This window comes from Empidonax traillii, unplaced genomic scaffold (assembly GCF_003031625.1).
Source record: "Empidonax traillii isolate 1590-97213 ecotype Southwest subspecies unplaced genomic scaffold, ASM303162v1 scaffold119:size1479319, whole genome shotgun sequence".
NCBI classification, from domain to species: domain Eukaryota; kingdom Metazoa; phylum Chordata; class Aves; order Passeriformes; family Tyrannidae; genus Empidonax; species Empidonax traillii.
This window is the reverse complement of record NW_020955312.1, coordinates 1,062,377-1,086,266: the sequence shown is the minus strand read 5'-3', so window position 1 is coordinate 1,086,266 and position 23,890 is coordinate 1,062,377. Positions and strand designations below refer to the sequence as shown.

Sequence of the window (23,890 nt, the reverse complement as noted above, 5' to 3'; positions counted from 1 at the left end):
ACGATCATTAACAGATATCATGCATTTTAGACTTATCTCAAAATCTTCACTAGGTTAAAAATTCATTACATTCATTGTAGATTTTAAAAATTCAGAAGAAAAGACTCTTTTACTATTGGATTCCTTAAAACTTTTCCTAGAAGGCTATTTTAATAAGAATTCAAACTATAAAATATAAGTATGGATCTAAGAGCATCAATGTTGTGAATACATGGACTATTGTCAGTATGTATGATTTAATTATTTGCATTATCTAGGCAACATGCTGTTATTTAGAAAACACAATTACTTTCTCGAAAGTTACTGAAGTGTATGATGCTTAATCTGCTTTCTTCTTGATAAAAACCAAAAAATTTTAAGACATCAGAGATTTTGTAACACAACTTTTAAATGTCAGTTCCGACAGGGGAGATGCATATTTGAGTATATTAGTTGTGGTTTGAAAAAAATTAAGAATATTATGAAAACAATTATTCTTTTTATCTTTCTTAAGTATTTTCCTTAAGCCTCATTTAAACTATATAATAAATAATTAAAAATATTGCAGATTGCCAGATGTGTGAGATAAGATGAAATTATTGGCAAGACTTCAGCTTTTAGACAACTTCCAAGCGAATAAACACTTTTAGTTGCCAGGAGCACACTTAGGGAGGTATTTACATTTGCTATTTTTCTCACTGTTAAGTGTATGGTAAATTTTATTAAAAAGTGGAAAAGCATCTCAAATTTACACCACTGTGTTCTACTGCTGTTATTATTATACTGTGTATAAATACTGTCGTGGTTTAACCCCTGGTGGCAACTAAGTACCATGCAACCGCTTGCTGTGTATGATTATGGTAATCTGAGATATATTCAGGAGCCTCTCCTGGCTCAGTACTATCTTATAGGAGTGCTTAGTTAAGGAAGGGATCTTAGGGGAAAAAAAAAAAGAAAGAATAGATATGTTTTTCTGTGTTAATTGCAATAAATTCCTCTGGTTAAAAATTTATTTACAGGATATGTGTTCTTTTTATGTTTTGAGGTGTGCACACATTAATTCACACATTAGTCTACACTGAAGCATGTGGAATGCTTGTCTTTGTTCATGGTGAGCTTTGTATGCCTTTTCAGATAAAGATTCATGATACTGCACTGTTGCAAAGTAAGAATTTTAAAAAGGCAAGTAGTGACACTGAATCAGTGGAATAGCTACTGGTAGTGGTTTTCCTAATGGGTAATTTCTAGTTAGGACTACTGAAAATCATGAATTAATGTACGTGTTCTGGATTATGTAGAAACATAGATCCATCCGTATTTTAAGATTTCTTATACAAATGTATTTCTTGGGAAGAAATGCTCAGCTGGTTTCAATTAATGTTTTTGTTTTGCTTGTTTTTCAAAAGTTGATTTTTATGTAATTTTTAATCTTGGTTTCAGAATTTTCCAATCCATAACTTACCTTTAAATGAATATAAAGTCAATCATAGTTTTACAGTTTTATGTCCTTCTACACAGTGAAGCATTTCCATATCTATTATTAATACCTTGGTTGTTACTGTCTACTTTAAATTACTTTGTGTGTATTATGCCTGTAGCCTGTGTTTGTATGTATTGTCTTTACATGCCTCCTCTTGTTTTCCTGCTCAGATCTGAGTGGATAATTTTTCTTTTTAAATTCACAGCAGCATCTTTTGAGTTATCAACAGCTCTGTCACAAAAATTTGCATCTCTCACCTCATAATGATAGGAAGACAACGTCTGTCTCCCTGTACCATGTATTTTGATACTAGGTATGATCTCTATCAGCTGTTCAATGCAAACCAACTTGACTCAAGTGAGAAAGTCTATTCTTTTAGTGACAGTTTCTTTCAGACTTGCAGGAATAAAAAAACAACAACAACAACAACAAAAATTGGTTAGATAAAAAAAGTATGTTAGTATCATCCAGAATTCCTGTTACAGTTAGAGAATGGAACAGAAATGGCATTTATATAGATAGACAAGCTAACCCTGGAAAAAAGTTCCTGTTTGTCACCAACCTTGCATTTTAGCACATGAAATGTTGCAGTTTTGTGAGAGATGATGATAACAATCATGTACAAGGGCATTAGTTTAGGCAGCCAAGACACTGCTTTTAAGCATAATATTTGGCTTTCCAGCATTGTCATAGCTGCATTGTTTTCTAAAGAGAGTTTCATGAATAATTGAATATTTGCCTTCTCAGCCAAAGTGAAAAATACATGTGGTGGGAGTGAGTCATAAAGAACCAAATTTCTGGCTTTTTACACTAGGAAAAAAGTTTTCTGCTAAATTAAACATATTGTTTTGCTGCAGTATAATTTTTATTTTCCAGAAATTGAAAGAAAAGAAGAGCTTGTAGACATCCACATACGGCTGACTACTTCTATTCAGCAACCCAGTAATGAAGCAGCCAATCCAGATGCAAGAAACCAATACCTAGTGTTTCTCTAACTTATGTGTGTAATTCCTTGAGGGATTAAAACTACGCCTTCCCAAATTTAACTCAAATACTTCAGCATTTCACACAGAATCACAGAATATTTGAGGTTTTAAGGGACTTCTGGAGGTCATCTGGTCCTACCTCTCTGCTTAAGTAGGGCTAAATGCACCCTTTTTGAGACCCTAGTAAAAAAATGTGAGGTTTCTAAGTTGCCAGAAAATCCTCTCCCTTCAGTTTTCATGTGAAGCTCTTCTCCATTGCTAAAGTAATGATCTGAAGTGGCTTGTTTTGATTGCATCTGATTAGTCTTTTGCAGCTGTTAACGTAGAGTAATTGTAGCACACCATTATAGAATGGAAAATACATTTCATAGAATAGTCTATAAGATGCAATAAAAAATCCTTCCAAAAAATCTGTTTGTGCTTTTCCAAGAACTTTTATAAAACACTCTTACTGCTTAGTGTTCTTTCTAATAGTATAGCTGCTTTGGAGTGTTATTCACATTTTGCCTTGAAATGTAATTGCAAAAACTGGGGATAAGACAATGATAGTACATCCTTAATTTTCCCTTACCCTACATATTATGTGATGAGTTGTCAGTGTGATACAGGAAGAACTTAAATTTTGCTCCATCACACTAGGAGTTTCTCAAAGTTGCAGAATGGGAAACTTATTATGCTAAATACAATTAATTTTGCACTACTGTATTTGTAGAAAGTAGGCATTATGAAGTGAATCTGGGCACACATTCTATTTTCCCACATGAGGCAATACTGTATCATTAAAATATTGCATGAAGGCTGAAAATGTAAAATCTTTTTAAAAGAAAACTTCAGGTTTTGTTCCAAAAATTGACTTAATTCAAATGGTGTACTTCTAAACAAGTAAATTTTCTCCTTGAATCTACTGAAACATTTGTAATGAATTTAATGAGCAATGTCAACTTTATATGTTCATAATATCATTGCAGGGTGAATAGGAGTATCTTGTAGTTTATTCACAACAAAATTTTTGTTAAGATATTAAATTTATTTGAATTATCAAAAAATTTGTGTTAAGCTCTCATTGTGTTAAGCTCCACAAAATTTGTGACAAGTCAGTTACACTCTCATATATGTAATTGAAGCCACAATTTTTGACATCCAAACATTTATTAGTGATGAAGTATGAAAAGGAAGAAAAAAAGGAAGGAAATAAAAGCTTCATTATTTTAGCAATGCTTGGGTTCAAGGCCATTTCAGCCACTGAGACAAATTAGGCTGGGCAACTCCATTCCATTTCTTGAGATGCAGACCAGAGAGGTGGCACAGGAGAAGTGTAAACTCAGGTCTTGAACTTTTGAGTTGTAGGTGGTTTTAGACACTTCATTCTAAGTGAAAGCATTAAGTTCATAGTTTCCAGTCAGGCACATGAATGCTGGCCTGTTGCTGCTTCTGGCATGACTTCCATGTCTTCAATATTTGTTCTTTCATCTCCTCCATTAGTGGAGAAGATACATAATGCTATTTTTGCTTTAGTAGTTTGTTTTTTTTTCATTCATGTACAAATTTCTCAGTTGTGTTGCAGAGGGGAAGATTAAAAAGCAGACCCTGAATTTAGTTTCACAGTTCAGCATTCAGTGCTTGGCTTCTTGCAGCTTCTGTTTGCAGTGTATGCAGTGTTTGTAGGCTGGAAAAAAAGGCACAATTGGTTCCACATTTTCAAATCATATTCTGCAACACACACCATGCAGACCATCTGTGCTTCCTTTTGTGGATTGATCTAGCATAGATTTTACTGACAATAACAAAGGTAAAAATAGCAGATTTGGACAGTGGAAGAAGCCTATAGGAGAGTAAAATAATCTATATTTTATAATATGATGTGGTTTTGCAATATTATCTATTGTTTAATTTTACATTCCCAGGATTATAAAATAAATCTGTGAAAAATTTACAAAACAATGACATATAGTACATTTGCAGGATTTTCCTAGTTCTGTCAAAGTCTTAGTTGACTAGTTAATGAGAGTGAAAGGTTAAAAGAAAGATGTAAAGAGAAGTTCACTGGAAATACTTACTTGGTGACATGCCAGCTAGGAGTTGATGATCTACGTGGAGGGGTTTTTATGCTTATAATTCCATAATTGTAAAACTTTAAAATTTTTCTTAGTATAGCTATACATTATTAAAATATTATGTACTTAGTCCTGTTTCTTTTCAGCAATTTTTAAATCCTAACTTTTAGTGTTTAACTGTAAGAGTAATCTTAAAGTTATTCTAAGGGAAAAAAAAAAAGGCACCAGACAATCTTTTTTTATGAGATTAATGAATATATTATTACACTCTTGCAGCTTTATTCTCATTTATGAATAAATTATGCAGCTAACTACAAAGACACTCAAATTCAGGATAAATCTAGGTTTTACTAACAACATCTAAATTTTTCAACAGTATCAACTGATAGCTGACAGCTATCTAAATGATTTTTTCTTAATTTGTTTGAGAAATCTACAAATAAGAATGACCACAGTATTCTTATGATAGGTGTCAGAAGATTAGACAACATGGTCTTTGTTTCACCACGGTTAGTAAGATCAATAACTACGCCACAAGATCAAACACAGTAATGGTGAAACTTGTCATATATTTGTGACTCAAAAGAGTGACTTCTATTACTTCAATATCGTTTTCCTTTCCCCTTTGAAAAGCCTAGGAGAAAATGAAAGCTATGTATTGCAAAATAAGAAGTGATAAATGAAAATATGAGAAATATGTGGAGCAGCTTGGGGGTCTGAAGTCCTGAATTTAGTCTGGAAATGTAAAAATGCAGTATCTATCACCTTTATCTATCTCATTTCTTCAATCTTAGTAAAGGTTAAAATTGTGATTTTTGAAGCCTGTAAAATATCAGAATGTGGTATTTTTTCTCCTGGTAAGTGGTGGCCCACATCTTTCTTGAGTATTGAAGATTATTTTTTTGTTCTCTTTAAAAGGTTTTGTTTTGGGTTTTTTTTAGACATCTCTCTCAATGCAACATTGCTGGAGATATAAGTGTAGTTTTGACTGCTTTTAAAGTTGCCCCTCTATTTGCCATGAGGAATGTTGCAAAGAACTGGATTTAAAGCCAGTGCCTGTTTTACAGGTTCAGTGATACTTGCTGAAAATGCTGAACCTACAATATATTAGGAGGGATTAATGGTAGTACTGGCATGTGCCCCTGCTGGAGCCTATCAGAAGAGTGAAGATGTGTTGCTGATATTGCCATTCTTCACAGCTGCTTTTGTAACACCTGTACCAATAGCTCTTAGGCTTGCTTCATAACTTGATGCACATTAAAATAATTTTAGTTATAATAACCCATCTGAAACTTTTTATCCTTTTGATACTTAAATGGGCATGATAGTAGTAGCACACAGAAACTGGACAATAGCCCTTCAGTTTTGTGAACCATCTGTTACTCCAGTATTTCAGTGGTCACCTAGACTTTACCAGGACAACAGAATGCAGGCATAGTTAGTCTTTGTATGCTATAGATTTAATAACCTGGAGACTTTTGAACCCACTGCTATTATGTGATTACTTTAGAAGCTCCCTATCTTGTCTTCACCAAGATTATATTGAGGAAGTGAAGTCAGGTAAGGTAAAGACTGAAGTCAAACATACTAGAATTCACATAAAGACTACTGAAAGAAGTGTTGAGAAAGACAGGATGCAGGAGAAAGTGATTTTTTGATTTTTGGGCTGTCTCCTAAATTATTATTTTTTTTTATTTTATTTTTTTCCCCTGATGTGATACAAATTGTTGAAAGAGAAATCAGGGGAAATCTAGGAGTAAATGCAAGCGGAGCACACTTTGCCTAGTCCTCTAAGTTAATTTTAACCTCTTACTTTTAAAATGAAGGAGAAGTATAGAAGGCTGAGCACATACTTTTCATGAGGGAACCAGATTTAACTGAGAGCTATTTGAGCCCTCAGTGAGTCCTAATCTCTACTTAAATTTGCATGAAAAGGCTTTTCACATCATGCAAGAATTTACAGGCCTATATTTTAATAATCAGGACTGGCAGCAACCATGGGAACTGACCCAGGTTTCTTACTATCTAATAATGTGTATAGGAAAGAATTAAACCAAGATGGGCTTTTTCCTTTGAGAATGGAGTTCCCAAATTTTGGACTGTTACAAATTTTTGTTGCACAGTCAACCTCAGCAGCAAAGTTATAACTGGAAACATGTAAAATCAATATGATTTCAGGGCACTGGCCGTGCAAGCACTGCAAGTTGGAAAGCACTGATCTGGCAGAAGTGGGGTACAGAGCAGATTCTGAGTTTCCCTTGGGGATCACAGAATGGTTTGGGTTGGGCTCAAAGATCATCTAGTTCCATATCCCCTGCCATGGTCAAGGACACTTTCCACTAGAACATGTTGCTCAGAGCCACATCCAAGCTGGCCTTAAACGTTCCCAACGTGCTGCTTGGCTCATGGAAGCAACACCTGGAGGCTTCACAGTTGTGCTTCAGCAGAATATTCCCTGAGTAGAAATCCCTCTTTGTTTTTCTGTATTTATCGTATTGAGATGTATATTAAAAGCTGAGGGGCTGATAGTGATCCCAAATGAAAATCCAGTATGTGATCATTTTGGGACTGATCATGTTCTTTCAAATTGCCCTGATCTGAAAACTGAATACCTTTGCTAACATAATGAGATCCCTTTTTTTTTTTTTTTCTTTTTTTTTTTTTAATAGACAGCATTTTGTAAGCCTTTTTGTAAAGAGCTTTCAGACATAGTTAAATGAAATTCTGACATGGAACAAGAACTGCACTCTAGATGATTGTTTCAGGGTTGATATTTTGCATAATAGGACAGGTAAGTCTGAAATTGCTGATGTGAGGACAGAATGAGGGTAGGTGTCCTCTTTTGAAGGGTGATGTTAGAATTTTATTTCAATTTGTAGGCTAACCATATGCATCTAAAAGGGCTTTGTGTTGGCATGGTGCATCACTCTCATCAAGGAAACCAAAAGCACTAAATATTATGCCAGCCTATGCCTATGGATAAAAAGTTAAAACTCTTCTAGCAAAAACTGGATGTTTATATGACCTTTAACTATGTACCTAGTGTAAACTATTATGTATTTGAGAGCAAATCTGTGGTAAAGAAGAAATTTAGAGAAAGAGTAAATACAGAAAAAGTCTCTCTTGCATTCTTTTTGCTCAAATATGTAGCAAAATATAAAGCTTTAAAATTTACTTATGTGTTCATTTTACTGTGTGGTTTTAGTTTTGTTTGTAAATTTAAGTTGAATTGCTAAATTACGGGGCACAAATGCCAAGTAAAGGCAATGATTACATTTCCTAGAGAAAAATGTTTAAATCTTTATGGTTTAGGATGTCTCACTTTGGAAGACAGATGGCAAGATAGAATTTGCTTGAGAGAGCAGCACCTCCAGTTAGCTTGGGGATATTGTTGGGTTTTATCTATCATTACTTTTCTACTTTTCTAGTCTTTTTTTCTTCCTCTTGCTTTTTTATTATTTTATTTAATTTTCCTGTCATGCAGCCCTTTGTCTCAAAGTTGTCATTTTCTAAAGGTTGTATGACATGACAGGTACAAGAATGTACTCTTAATGTAGCTATATTCAGTTGTGTAATTTAGTCTTCCTTCAATGTTGAATCCTTAAAAAAAAGGAGTATACGTCTGTATAATTTAAAAATATTTTTCTATTGATTTTCTTTTCAAGCCAGATTTCTATATAGCATCAAGAATTAACTAGTGGCTAAGATCTAAGCAGTGCCATAAAATACATCTTACTCCAACTGAACAAGAAGGTGTTTATAGTTACTTAGCACTCGATTTGGAATTTGGCAGGATCTTCTCTTCAAACTAGAAAACACACAGATGCAATTTCATGTTATTTAGTGTGTGCTGTGTTCCCTTTTTTATTTTAAATAGATTGCATGATCCTGCCAAATTTTCAACTCTGTTTCTCCAGTCTATGCAACTAAACTATTTATATAATATGCATAATGGATAAAATTACTATTTAACTTCAAGTCCCTCTGAAACATAAAGTAATAAAAAACATGCAGCTTAAACCGGGAAATCAAATAGATATGGTCGGCATTTTAAAATGTTTATTTCTCTTTTTTTTTTTTTCCCAAGTAGTATAGAAGTGACAAAGCCATGTCTTATCATGACTCTGTAGAACAATGGAATAACACTGGCTGCAAGCACTTACTACGTCATTCTTTATCAATATGGACACAACGTCTTGATGGAGGGGAGCTGCAAGCATTCTGGAGGATCATTTGGGATTTGAAATGATCTTGAGAAGTCAGACAAAAGGATGCAAATCAGGAAGAACAAGTACAAAGTACTATCCATAAGCAGAAATAATATGTTCAGTGGTCAAGAAAATGCTAGATAAAGTATCTTAAGTTCTGTAGGTTGCAGTGCTAAACATGAAAACCAGTGTCATGCTGTTGTCATAGAAGCAAGAGCTTTATCAGAATATGAAAGCAAAAGAATACCCATTCTTCTTAGGTGAGGCATCAGCTGGAAGGCTGTGGCCACCTTAGGGTATATGTTTGGAAAGACCTGGACCAGCTGGGAAAATCGTGGAGGAAGAGAGTACCAAAACAGTTGGAAAACAGTATCATCTCTGGAGCAGGAGGGTATGTGTGCAAAAATTAGAAGAATTTGGTCTGTTTAGTGTAGAGAAGGAAAGAGACAGCAGTTCTCAAAGGCTTAGGGAGTTGTTTACAAGATGAATGCAATCTGTTATTTTCTGGGTCCATACAGATGTGACAAAGATATTATATTATATATTAAGATAGCTAAGTAACACCAAAGATGGTTAAGTTTGGTTTAAGTTTGCTTAGACATCTTGTAGAAACTGTCACTAAAAGATTTTAAAACAGATTTGAATGCATCTGTCGGAAATGGTTTAGATTGTGTTGAAATTGCCTTGGATCTTCCAATCCACTGAGGCATTATTTTGCAAATAGAATATGTTTTCACCTACTTCTATGCTTCTGTCATCACTAAAGAGAAAATAACTTCTTGACCTAGTTGGACCCCTTCTGCTCTGTCATGCAATTTTCTGAATGCTTAATTAAATAACCAATTTCTTTTTTTCATTTCAGATCCTCTGTCATTTTTATGTGGATTGTCGCTTTATCAGTCTCTCTCTTTTTTTTTTTTTCCATTTAACTCACATTTACTTTGTCACCTTTGTACTTTTTTTACTTAGTTCATTTCCATAGTGTGTAATATATGTTTTCTAGCTTTGCTTGCAAGCACCTTTAATTCTTTGAATGTACTATCCCACCTGCTTTTCTTTACTCTTACCAGCACCTTTGTATTCTGTTCTCTCACTTGTTTTTGTCTTTTTTCTGTGTTGTTCTTTAGTATGTATGTACAAGATCTCGTCTTTTTCTTTTTCACCTGTATATGTTTTACTTCTAAAACAGTGAAGTTTAAGAACCCTACAAAGCACAGTTTGATGGAAAGATTACAAAGTAAATGAAGACAGTCACTGTAGGGACCCTGCAAGTAAAGAGGGGGAGTTTTTTGTGTATTAAAGAAAACAAAGTATATGCTGTCAGTATATATGGTCTGCCAGTGCCTGTACTCCAGTAGCTTTTGTCTATTCCAACCAGATTTGACAGATGGCTAGGAGTCTCAAAGATGTTTTCTTCCACATATTATGAAAATTGGCAGACAAAAATTATTTCCTTATCTGAAAGAGAGAAGTTATAAATTAGACATTTACATATTCTGTAGGGTGGCAGTCACCTAACTGATTGAAACATGTCTTGGATAGCCAGCCAAGCTCCAAAACAGTCCTATGCAACATGCCCAGAAGAGAAGACTAAAGGGAGTTAGATTTGTCAGGCTCAGTGACAGTGAAGTGAGCTGGGCTTCTATGAGGGAATGTTGCACATATATCAATTGAAAGCCAGACTTCACTGATTCTAATGATCATGGGAATGCTATAAAGTGTTTTTAGTGTTGTTTCTCTGTTATTTGCAACGTCACTAAGGCCATCTCTTTAAAAATAGTGATTACTATGAAATTTCAATTGTCCATTTTTATTGTTTCATAAATTTTTTTGTGTGGCTCCGTTCCACAAGTTCATTAATACCCTGATCCATTCATGCCAGGACAGTCTGAGGAGATAAGGTAAACTGAAAACTATATTATGGAGACTTCAAGTTAGAAGCATGATACTGTGTGCTAAACAAATTCTTGGACTTCTACCTGCCATTTCTTTTTTGCAGTGTATGGGATGATTGTGGGTTTTTGTTCAATATATGACAGCTTAAGAAAGAACTGAAGTTTCCAAGACTTAAAGCTTTCAAGCAGAGATGATCTGTGTTGATTTTAACTATGAGGTATTTGTCTGCTTATCTGTTCTATATTACCAAAGTCTTTCTGAATGCTTGTTTGTATTTCTGAATATTAAAATGAAAGGTATTGATTGTAATAAACTTGATAAGTATAAAGTAACTCTGAAACCATACAATCAGTACTAAATTATTGAGCAAGAAAAAGCTAGAGAAGGGAAAGGATGAAAGAATTCTAGTGTTGAAGTAAAAGAATAGAAATCCCATTGTCCTACTGTTCATCTGTCCCATGGGATTTTAGGTTTGTTTTGGGGTAAGGATTTTTTTAAGACATTTAAGATTCATTCTGGGAGCTGATAAGGAAGCAGAGAGGAATTTGTAGATAATTCATAGACTAGTAGAATTCAGTTAATTTGTTCCTGCTGAATACATGTTTTGTAATGCTGCTGAGAAAACTGTGCTGTTGTAAGACTGAGTTTCAGCATTCCTAGAGTGCTTTTTCCTTTTCTACTATTTCTTGAAACTAAAGACACAAATAAATTCGTCTTTATTCAATGTGAACCTCTTTGCAAATGATAAAAACAAAATGTGTCCCAGGCTGTTGGGTGTGTTTATTTTTACTGAAGTTTCTTTAGCTGTTTCTGGATGTTTGACTAATAATATATTTATTAATCTAAAATAATAATTTGAATTTAATGACAACAACAGAACTGGCTTAATTATCAATATAAAAAGATAACTTAAACAGTACTTAACTAGTGGCTTAATAGAATGCAAGAAAATATACTGTAATTATAAAAGAAAAGCAAATGAGTGAATTAAACAAGAATATGTTCTGTTATGTCTATAAATACTTGATCTCATTTTTTTGTTTCTTCATTACTCTATTTTTAAAAAATGGAGTTAAGAAGTGTCTTCATTTCTAGTGTTCAGAATAAGAGATGTGATTTGTATGAACATATGCAGCAATTATGCCAAAACTAAATTTCTTCAGTTCTGTGGTTACTATGGTAACAAAAATTCACTGTATTTCATTTAGACATATACAACAGAATAGAGGATGTTAGTTTTAAGATTTAATAATCTTTGCAAAAATATTGTGCTATACTACATGATATTTTAATTATGTGCAAGAGGACAGACCAAATAACTAACATGCTTAGTTGCATGAACATTGGTACTAATCATCTTTAAAATATATTTGGATGATTTTTGTGGTTGTAGCAGCTTGGATGCTAATTTCTGACAATGAGATTAGATTTTTTTGCGTGATCAGAGAGATTGCTCCTACTACTGTGCGGTCTCTTTGGCCTCTCAGGAGTGAGGAAGAAAACAGCGGTTCTCCTGTTGTCTGGTTTCTGACCTTCAAATGTGTGAGCAGAGACACGGAAGTAGATTAGGTACCATCTTTAGTCAGAGATAGTTATGTTTTTTCTGAATCCATGTCACAGAATGTGCTCTTAGTCTTAAGGTATTTACTTTCTCAATACAACTTGGTAGAAGTATAATTCATCTTTTCTGATTCATGTCAGAAAGGTGGAACTCAAGAATATGTAGAGAGAAAGACAAAGTGAATCATTCATGAATATGGTGCAGAATACCTGGGTTTAATTGCCTTATTGCCATGGTCTGATTCGGCCACTGCCTCTCTGGGCAGTCTCTGCCTGCATTCTCCACCAAAAATGTCATGGGTTTGCTCCGGGCTAATTTTCTCTCATCTCTCACACAATTGCTATAAGTTGAGAGACGATTTATTTAGACAAAAGAGATCTGATTGGGGAGAATAATATTAGGATTTATAACTAGCAAGATAAAAAACTAAAGAACTATATCTACAACAATTCTAATTAGGCAAAAATGTTATGTATTTACAAAAATACTCTTTCTCTCTTTGTATCAGTTCAAGAGGAGAAACAGTTTCTTTTTAATTTCTACAGCTCCAGGTCTTTTAAATAACTTTGCAGCACTCTGAAGTTCTTCTTCTATTATCTCTAGGATGACAACTCCAATTCATTGCAGTTGGAACTGTTTCTCTTTCTCTCTCTCTTCTATGTCAGCCTCCAGTCTGGGCCTGCCCCCCTCCTGGGCTAAAACCAGAGGCTGGGGGATTACCCAGGCCCTGCAGGGTCTTCCATGGACGGCAAGGAGACACTTGCCTACCATGGATTGTCACCACAGGGTCACAAGGGATAATGGCTTTTGAGTCCAACCCTGTTTCCTGTGGGGTTTTACCTCACAAGAGAAGTCTTTGATGGACCTCTCTACCGTGAGCGTGGGCAAACCCATGACACTTATATATTACAAATTTCCTGCATCCTTGACTTTCTTCCCATGTAATTCTGTGTTGGTTTGTGTGTTTGGAGTTCAGATTTGCACTAAGTTGTGTGGAAAAAGAATAGGGATTAAGTTTACTTAGGTGCAGACTGAGCTGCAAAGAACCACAAGAATAGTGGAATACAGAAAAAAAAACTGATTTTGATATGGAACTATTTGAGGTATTTATATGAGAGCAGTGAGAGCTCAACTATAATATTTTTAGTTTTGAATATCATTAGAAGTTTGTGAGAGCACATTATGGGATCTTAATTGCCTTCTTAAAGAATAAAGTGGCTGGTATAAAGAACTTCTTCTTGTGATCTTGTTCCTGTAAAAGGAATAAAGCACAATAAAGAACCTAAGGACTTTTTCCTGTCTTTTGCTGATTTTAATAGCAATTCTTATAGTTCTGTTAGAGTTGGTGGTTTATATTAACCCCTGTAAAATTCTACATGAAGCCCTGTTTTCAAGTGGGAGGCCAGACTATCACTATAACAGCTTTTTAATCCTTAAAATTGCTATTTAAACAACACCAAGTACTATTTTGGAATATCTGCACTAAATGTAGTTTGGGGGAATAATTTCAGGGATATCAATCCCTTTCCATGTATTCCGAAGTAAACCTGGGCTGGGTTTCAGTGTTTAAAATGATTCACTGCATCACTTAAGACAGGCAGAAATTGAACAAGAAATTCTAGGAACCTAAAATCACATGGTAAAATATAGTATTTTCAGAAAGGAAACATTTGGAGATCAGAAAATGATAAAGTGAAGATTATTCATGGGATGTTAGCTCCTTTTAACTATGATTGGGTTATAATTTTTATTTAGGCTGACTACATTTTGTGGAAGGAGGAAAAATTCCAAGAGAAATGGCATAGTCACAGTGGAGCAGAGATGGATGAGAACATTTTAAACAAATATTTGGCCATATCTATTGGTTCTGATGAGGTAGATAATCTCAATTTGCACTTCGTTTAGTTCATGGGAAATTAGACTTTTTGTGAAGAGGTAAAAATGGGAGTTGGTGGGAAAAAGGTTCTTATAGAATAAGCTTTTTATGAAGCATATTTAGGAATATCCTGAGTCTCTGCCTGAGAATTGGCATTTATGATGAGAAATAGTAGCATTAGCTTATGTTAGGTGGATAGAAGTACTAATATCTGAATTCTGGTTTCTTTCATTGGAAAAATTTTACCAAGGTATTTTTTTTTAACAAAAACTGTAGTAGTTTCTCATCCTTCTGTTTGAGATGTTGGTATTAGAAATTTATTTTTAGCAGCTGACAAATTATTTCTGTTATAGTAAAGTACCAAGAAGGTAATTAAAATGTTGTATGTGTTTGCTTTAGCTATATTCATATTTGATAATATATAAGGTACATATATTTGGATAAATATATATACATGCATCTCTGATGAAAGATTCACAATAATTTCTTCTTCTTTATAGAGTTACACAGAATGACTTTTAGGAATTATACTGTAGCAATATGACTAATGTACTGGTTGTCTTTGTCAGAGTGTCAGTTAGTTTGAATTCTGTAAAGCAATTAGTGCAGAATAACCCTTCCCTATGGTCAGAGGTACATGTTACAGAATTGAGTGCTATCTCACTGGATTTGGCTTATTTTTTTCCATGTAAGACAATATAAATTTTTAAAATTTATTTTTATTTTTATGGCTACAGCTGTGAACATAAATACTGCAATATGCTCTCAGGCACATGGTGTGACTCTTGGGGTTGTCCTGTGCAGGGCTAAGAGCTGGGCTCAGTGACCACTGTGGGTCCCTTCCAGCTCATCATATTCTGTGATTATGTGAATATTTATATGTATTGAGGCTAAGATTGTCAAGGCGTACTAAATGAACTATGTGCTGACTAATGTTTTTTCATTCCTCAGATTGAAATGATACTTTTTTCATCAACTGTGTATTTGTCCAATTTTTTTTTTTTTAAGTGGGTTACTATATGCGGGGGAATGCATCATTGAATTGTGTAACTGATTGCTTCACAGGCAAGTGATGTTCTCACCTTTCTCTTAACACATGCTAGCGTATCAGATAATAGTCTGTTCATACCTTGACCTGAATATGTTACTGACTTTACAAGCAACAAAAAATTGACACAGTTTCTTAAGTTTTTCTTCTGGATTTCATCTTTTCATATGCAATATTTTTTTCATCTTTCTTCCTAGAGCTACTCTGTCCGTCAATACTTTTTTTTTTTTTTTTCACTTACTAAGAGTTTCAGATTCTTTTGTATTCCTTGTTGGAGCCTTGTTGGTCCATCTGCCAGATGAACCTTTAAGAGATAACAGTTTCACTTTGCAGAGCCCAAGAAGCTCTCATTGATACAGTTAGAAATTCCTGTATTTCTTTGAACAACACTGAATCTCACCATTGAAAATAATTGTTTCATAAAATTTAAAAAGCCACCAGACTTGAAAAAAAAGCATAAATGTGCAAATGACATACGAGAATGACTCATGTAATGCCTTTTCCATACATTTCCGGAGGAGAATTGCATGGTAGAAAATACGGTGACTTGAAACTTTGTTATACTTATTATAAATTTAATTTAAAAATACCTTTTCCACAGACTTAGTTTGAAAGGCTTTCTTGATGTTGCTCAGAGTTTCCAAGTCAGTTAGTTTGTTATGGTAACAGAACAACAATGATGTCTGCATTGCAGTACATGGAATTGCATGTAAGAGATCAGCCATGAATTCAGCATTTCCTTTGGCAAGCTCAGTATGCTTACATTCTCCTAACATTTCTTTGGAATTGAGTTTGAGTTTGGTGGACCAATAAACTGAGGTGTGGAGAATACAAAGTGCATCTTTTGATCTTGCTCTTTGTTTTCTCTGACTGTCCATCCAGTTGGACTCTTAAGCAACTATTTTCAGTTTCAGAGCATTTGGAATAAATGTATCTTTATTTTTTTCATTGTGCTACTTGCAAAAATTTGGAATGCTAAAATCTATAATCTGTCTGATTTTTGTTCTCAGTATTTTATATTGATGAAGATAGTAATATGGGTATGGGTGGTTTTTGGTTTTTCTTTTTCTTTTTCTTTTTTACCAGTTAGTTTTTGTACACTGCTGGACATTTTGTACATAGTTCGAAACCACAATTTACTGGGGACCTCTAATATGCGAATTGCACCATCCAGAAGTGGTCATCTGGAAGGGTGATAAGGTATTTTGGTAAATGACCTCAGTTTGTGATCCTGAGACTTAACTACCTAAGCCTTCAACGAGTGTTCTTCTCTGAATTATGCAAATTATAAATAAATAATCTTGAGGGGGTTTATTGTGGTAAATCTCAGTTATATGTTTACATGGAAATAAGTAGATTTTTCTCTTACGTGTCTCCTGTCCAGTGATATGACAATGTTTCAGACTACAAGCATGTGAACCTCCCTTTCACCAACGGTTTCCTAATTAAAATTTATTTCATATATTATCCATTTTGTTTTCAATTTTTTCCAGTCACTGTTGGTTACAAATGTCATCATAGGATCCTAAATAATACGTATAATTTAAAAAGCCAGGTCACATGGATTGATATTGCATTGTTTTTATTTTTGTTTACTTTTTAACTGTAATTTCATTACTAAAATAGAATCCACTCTGTGATTTGCAATGACATCAGTTGTTTAGTTGCTGCTTTTCCCTTAGTAGGAAAAGTGAAAATAGATTTGCTAACCTTTAAAAATAGCTCTGATACATATCAGTGATGTATTCCACTTTATATTTCTAGCTTACTTTTATAAAAGAATTGGAAGACTTGCATGTAAAATTCTTACATTTACCAAGGCAGACCAAACCAGTAAGAGAAAGTAAGAGAATAATGTTTTTTAATTAAAGCCTCTCAAAAATTTCCTTTCTTTTTTAAATGGTTGTATTGTTAGTTTCATTAGTGATGTAAACAGAATAAATTTAATTACATAACAGTAGAAGCAACTAAGTGAAGTTAATTTTGGTCTTAAAATCTGAACTTCTGTGTGGGGCTTCAGAGTATAAGAAAGATATAAAGTCCATATATGCTTTGTTAGGATTGTGCTGTGCAGGCATCCTGTGAAGGTTTCTGGCTCTCTAAACAGGCAGAGCAAGATTCTATGAAATAGGTTTTGTTATTCATTTTAGTGGGCTGTCTTTTCAAACAATGTATTGCAAACTATCTCCTCCATTCTGGTAAGGCTGTTTACGATAAAACCAAGTTAAAAGAACCTTATGTAGCATAAAAACTTTTACTGTTTTAAGCTGATACTTTAGTTAAAACATGGAGATTATTCTTAAAAAAAACCCCAAAACCAAAAAACCCAAACAAATCCCCATATATGAAGGTTTTCTCGTTCTCTTTTACTGTTTAATCCCAATTATTGTTATTTTTGGTTCATCTCCAAGGCATACTGAAGTATTGTATCCCCTTGAACTTAATTAGGTTAACATTTCATATTTGTAGGACAGCTTCTTAGATTTTTTTAATAGCTCTACTGTGAGGTTTCAGTATCTTGTTCTGGTTTCTGACACCTCTGCACTCAGATTCCTATTCTGTGTATCAATTCAATAGTTAACATTCCATAGTGTGACATAGAATCATTTATTTATGTAGTTATAAGGCTAATTGTGAAATCCACATGTTCTTGTAAAACAGTTCATTTATGTCATGTAGCTTTAAATTCCCGTCACGGGAATTACTTCCTGAACTTCACCCCTTCATAAGGTTGAAGCAAACATTTGCTGGAACTAAGTATTGTGTACATAAGGGTAGTCTAAGCTTGTCTCTAAGGCCTTGTGACCTTTTCGATTTTGCTCTGGGTGTTTCTATAGTAGCTGTCACCTTTGCCTTTTTGGGTTGTGATATTTTTTTTTGTTTGAACAAAATCCTTGCTGAGGACTAATGTAAAATCATAAAAATGGATTCATTTGGGATTAATTACATAAAATTAGTCGTAGTAAATTGTATTTTGACCCTAGCCCTCTTTATTGTATCTCTTGTCTTTGAAAATATTCCTTCATATTCCATAAGCATTTTTTCATCTCCTTCCTTGTATTTGAGATTGTATTTAAAAACGATAAGGTTTTGAGCAAATTGTGTGCATAGCAATAGATGTAGCTGTTACATTATCTGGTAGTCAATTTCAAGACCAAAGCTAAAATATTTGCAAATTAAAGGAAGAAAATCAGGTATGAGAAAATCTGATTTCAGCCCACATGTTTAGGATCCTTCTGTGTTCTCTTTCTTTTACCAGGCAAGAACAAGTGGAACACCACAAGGCGACATAGCTGTGCTTTTGTAAATACTCCATTATGCTGTATTAATAAAATTATGCATCAAATTCAAGAGTTAGAATTAAAGGAGGAAAAATGCTTTCAGCAGGTACATTTATGGTTGAAAATGACCAAGTGCTTTTTATCTTCATAGGAACATATATAGTTAATTATGATTACTGTGTTGATTTTTATAAAATTTTCAACTTCATATCTTATGTACTCCCCAAAAATAGTGCCCAGGAAATTAATTTACTAGTCATGATGTGTTTTTAATGCACTTAACAGTATTGGCAAATGGAACTATCTTATTACAATAAATATAGCACAATATCATAATGTAATATCTATGTATCATAAAGATTAATAGATTCATGTATGATGATTCAGAGTCAAACTGATTCAGTGATATCATCTGCAAAATAGTTTTGGTTACTAATCTTAAGTAGATAGTCAAATGGAGCTGTGTGCTGTTTTCTGTCATTTACAGTAAGAAATGTTTTTTCATGAGCAGTACTTAACAACTCCTTGATTGAAGTTTCTTTAATATGGAAAGACATGAAAATGTTATGGTTCTTTCTCTAGCTGTACACGATGTTTTCTTAGTTTATACAGATTCGCACAAGTGAATAGAAGCAAGAATAAAGGCAAGTTAAAAAAATGGGTAGGTAGATGAAGAAACAGCCGTATATATTTTTATATATATGATTTTAAAGTATTTTAGAAGCTTCCCATTAGCTCCTCTGAGAACATGATTAGTATAATTTAAATAATTCATTTTTACTGGAAAAGTGTTTCCCAAATGTTAATAAATTTTGCATATGTCTACACTGCAGCAAGAAGATCTGATAGTTGCCTGCACAGACAAGTTATATTTAAATAATTTATCTGCAATACTGGCAGTAATGTCATCATAGCAGCACATCAGTAAAGCTGTCTTAGATTAGTATTCCACAAATGCTGTTAAATACTCTGCAGGGAAATTTCTGCAACTGCAACAGAGATGCTAGAAGAATCCAACATACATGAACTACAGTCACATCTTAATTTACAGTATAGATATCATTTTGATTTGAAAATTTATATTGCCTCATTCACCTTTATTTAATATAATGTGAAAACAGTGAAATTATTTCAATGTCATATTTTTGTCATCAATATACCTGAGTTGGGTAACCATTGACATATCCAGATGTTTCTTCATTTTAATGTTAGCTTAACTTATTTCTGTAAGTCTCATGCCTATTTTCCACATCTTTTCTAAATTCTTGTAACTAAATATACAAAGATTCAAAATAGTCTGAGTCCTTTGGATGGTGACATCTATTTACCCTCAGTTCAGCTTGTCGAAACAATAGAAGACAAGTAATTAAGAAAGGGAGTAGGAAAAAAGTTTGAATGAAATGGCCATTTCTTCATCACATACTGTAATAAGATGGGGAGAAAACCCCAAGATTTTAAAATCCTTTTCTGGGTTTCCTATCCTTCATTAAATCATTAAATGCATGATTTTTGTGTTTTCTGGGTAGTTTGCTAACTATTTATGGTTAGTTCAAAGAACTTTTTGTGTTTGAGTGACAAAATCCCTTAAATCGCACTCTAGTGTTTATAACTATGTACCTTTAAAGTTAGAGAGTGAGAGAGGATGCTTGTTAAAATCAAAATAGAACATAGATCCTAAATGAAAAAGAGCACAATGAAGAACTGTGCTATTTTTTCTAGATCCTGGAGATATCTAGAACATATACACAGTTTATAAAGGTTATAAAATTAAAATTAATTTATAAATGTAAATTTAAAACGTAATTTTAAAACTAAAAATTCATGCAGTTTTTTTTCTAAAGTTTACATGTTTTTCTTCCTAGGCCTAGGATACAATACAAGACAATACAGTACAGGTATATTTAAAAGCCAGGCACTTAGAAAGTACACAAAATAATTCTGGGTCTGTGACTTTAAATTTCTCTTGATGCAAGGTACTTTATGACATAGTTCCAGTTACATTCTACTTTTCAGACTCCTCTTTTAATCTTTGTATCTCATGCACTGAGCTTGCTGTCCTGGCTGTTTTGCTCAACAAACCCTGTATTTCCCTGCATACTTTTACTTCATATGAGACACACCTATGAGTTATTCTGTGTTTGCCTACTTATCTAATTCCTGTTTATCAAACTCCTGCTTCTGTATCTAATTTGATTTCTCTTCAGGTCCCAGTTTTCCTGCCCAATGTCTTCCTATTTCCCATTACTGCATAGATTTTTTTTTCTAATTCCCTGTACTTTTGATGTATTTTCTGTTGATCTAGGAAGACTTCAGTGTATTTCTCTCAGTCTGTTTTTGGCGTAGACTTGTTGTCTGTTTTTCTTCATGGCAAATGGACTATTTTGTGGAGTTCCTCAAAGTGGAGTTCTTCCAAATATGTGTATCTTCACACTATGCATGTATGTGTGATGTAACACTGTGACTGCAGGTTCCATTTCATCTTAGCTGCATCTGAGTGACCTGCATGTGCCCTTTAAGCTGCACGTGTGGGCATAAGCAGGTGGCAGTTATCTTTCATTCCCTTGTTTTCAGCTCCAGTAGGCTAATGAGCCCCTTAGGTTTTCATGAGAGTTATGATTTGCTTGTGTTCCTCTTTGGTTCCTTGTGTTACTTCTTTCCCCTTCTCACTTGCAGAATAATTTTGCCCTGATCTCATTTCAACAAAGCCCTCCTCATCTCTGCTTTTGGGTCTCTCAAATTTCGAATACCTATCTGTTTGAATCCGATTTCAGCCTTATGCCTTGATTGTATTTTCTTCCTACATCTAAAAAAAAAAAAAAATTCTTTCTTTGTTGTTGACCCTCAGCTGTTGACTTCTCTTAAACCAATAAAGCTAAAACTATATCTGATGTGCTGTGCAAAGCACCTGTTTCTGCACAGATAGAGCACTAGATACTTCTGCCACTTAGAAGAGTCTGAAAAGTACAGCACATATTGCGCCTGCATGTTTAGAACTTGGAAAGAATAACAGCTTTTCTACAACAGTTTCTCTTTGGCAAATTCTTGGTATGAGGACAAAAACTGAAGATCTATGTAAGTACAAGATGTAAAGAAATCTGTTTCTTGTAATTCTGTAAAGAAATATGAAATGCATTTATATGGGAATTGTGATATTAATAATTCTTCTGTAAGACTTGCAGTTATTCCATTTAATGAACCAGCATCTAAACATCTAAGATTTAAGAGAGGAAATTTTGACTTAGTGAAAGTAATGTTTATTTAACAAAGCTAATTTAAATTCAGTCTACATTTTTTTGTGAGAGTGGTTTTTACCCACAGGATAACAAAACAGTTCAGTGCTGACTCTGTTGAAGATATCCGGTCATCATTATCCACTAAGTTGGATTTTAAAGACGCTGATGTAACTTATGAAGGTAAAAATATTTTGTAATACTCAGCTGAGTGATAAAAGTTATTTATCCTCTTTTAGTATGTGCTTTGCATTTGTAATAGTGGTCGCTTGTTCCCTGCTCCATGTCTTATGTAAATGATGTGAGTATACTTTGAAATCTGTGTGTATCATCTGTCAAGCTGAAAGACACATACATTTTAAATGATATATTAAATATTATTAAGTCATCCTATTTGCAAGGAGATAATTTGCACTTCTGTATTTAGATCCATAATGTATTTTAACCCATCTGGGATATGAACCAGCTAAACTAGTTATGTTGGTTGCTGAAAATCCTAGAATTTTTTTTTCCATTTATTTTCTGTAAAACAAATAACTGCGTTGCTGTTATGGGGTATTTGTAGCATAATTCCAACAAAGAATTCTGTTTTATACAGTTTGTGTCTTTAGTCAGAGTATACATTTTTTTAATTAAGTCTTAAATATTAAAGAGATTATGTGCATCTTTTAAACCAGTGTGCAACCTTTTAAGTACTACTAGCCTGAGGCAATCCCATCTGCAGTAAATTGTGTGATAAAATTTTTGTTGACAGTAGTGAGGCCAAAATTTCACTCCAGATTTTAAATAGTTCTCCTTGTTTTCAATGCTTGCAGTTTTTAATCAAAATGATTTAGGGAATCAAAACAGAAATGTCTTGGACTCTAGCTGATATAACTCCCATTTTTTATAGATCAGGACAAAGGATGATGAGCTGAAAGAATCTTTTATCAAAAAAAACCAACCAACCAAACAAAAAAAAAACCACAAAAACAAACAAACAAACAAAAAAGGCGTTTTTCATACCCATATTTCACAGAATGGAATGATGATTTTGTTTATCACAAGCAAAACAGTGCTGTTGAGATATTACGCTGAATATTCTTAGGTCTCCAAAGACTTTCATGGAGTAATTGAAATTAAATAAGTATTCTTGAAAAAACTGAGACAATTATGAACTTGTATTGTTATTTGGATGATTACTTACCCAAGCAAAGAGGCAAAGATGAAAATTTTGTGCCGAGGATATTAATACATCTTTGTTGCATTTTGCACTGGATTTAAGCTGGAGGAAAATGCTACTGAAAGTTAATATAACTGAAAGTTATGTTTGTAACCAGTTGTGCTTGCCTTGATAGAGGTGAAGAGGCTAGCTTTATTCTGAGGAAGAAGTTGGAATTAAGAGTGTGTGTTTAAGCCTTCATACGGAACAATTATAAAGTATTTTTAAAGACAGCAATTTAACCAGTTGTGCTTGCTATGAACAGGCCAACTTGCTGTTGACAATGTAGTTTGACTAAAGAGCATATGATTAAGCTTTCATAAAAAATATTTTTAATGTATTTTTAAAGATGGCAAAGATGTTAACTTTGAAGCAGGAAACAGAAGCTTTGCTATTGGAAGTTACTGAGCTAATTAAGCAGCTGGAGGCTGATAGTGAGGAGGGAGAAAAAGCTTTGGAGTTGGAGAAATAGTGAAGGAAAAAGTTTGACATGAAAATTGATTGTATGTCACTTTGGAGGCTTCAGCAACTCCTCACAGACATGCAAAAAGGTATTAGTATTGAAACTAAGAATATTTGTTATTTTTCAGTCAATTCATTACCAAGATTAAAAATTATGATATGACTACAGTTGTGTTTACTCTAATAGGAGTATCGTATTTACTCTTCTGAATTTGGTATACCTGAGTAAATATCTGGAAAAAGAAGAGGAAAGTCTGAGAAATAACTTAAGTGTAAGGAAGACACTTAAGATGACAATAAATATTTTGTTTGGGGCAAGAAATAAAAAAACTGAAACACAATTCTAAAAAAATGTGTTTGAATTACATTATAGATTAAACCAGAAAGAAATAAATTATTTGTTTTAAGAAAAATTAAACCGTGATGAATTTGAACAAAGTACTCTTTTATTTAATAAAAGTTGACATAAACATTGATAGGTATCCTTGAAATCCCAGATTCTGGGGATGTTTACTATGACCTTTTGTGATGAACAAGCATCCACACAGAAGAATTAAAGAAAAAAAAGAGGTGAGGAGGGTGAAAGGAGCTTTTTAGCAGTTTGCTGTTTGTGTTCTGGCTCATGGGC

General features: G+C 33.7%; 1 protein-coding gene across 1 annotated transcript in view; it reads left to right on the top strand.

Moving 5' to 3' along the window:
- Positions 1 to 23,890, top strand: part of CCDC178 (coiled-coil domain containing 178) — a 182,995-nt gene that overhangs the window by 14,276 nt on the left and 144,829 nt on the right. Inside the window, 4 exon segments of the mRNA XM_027883171.1 lie at positions 16,853 to 16,931; positions 18,348 to 18,501; positions 21,670 to 21,783; positions 23,152 to 23,351. Of these exon segments, the coding sequence (XP_027738972.1) occupies positions 16,853 to 16,931; positions 18,348 to 18,501; positions 21,670 to 21,783; positions 23,152 to 23,351 (547 nt within the window).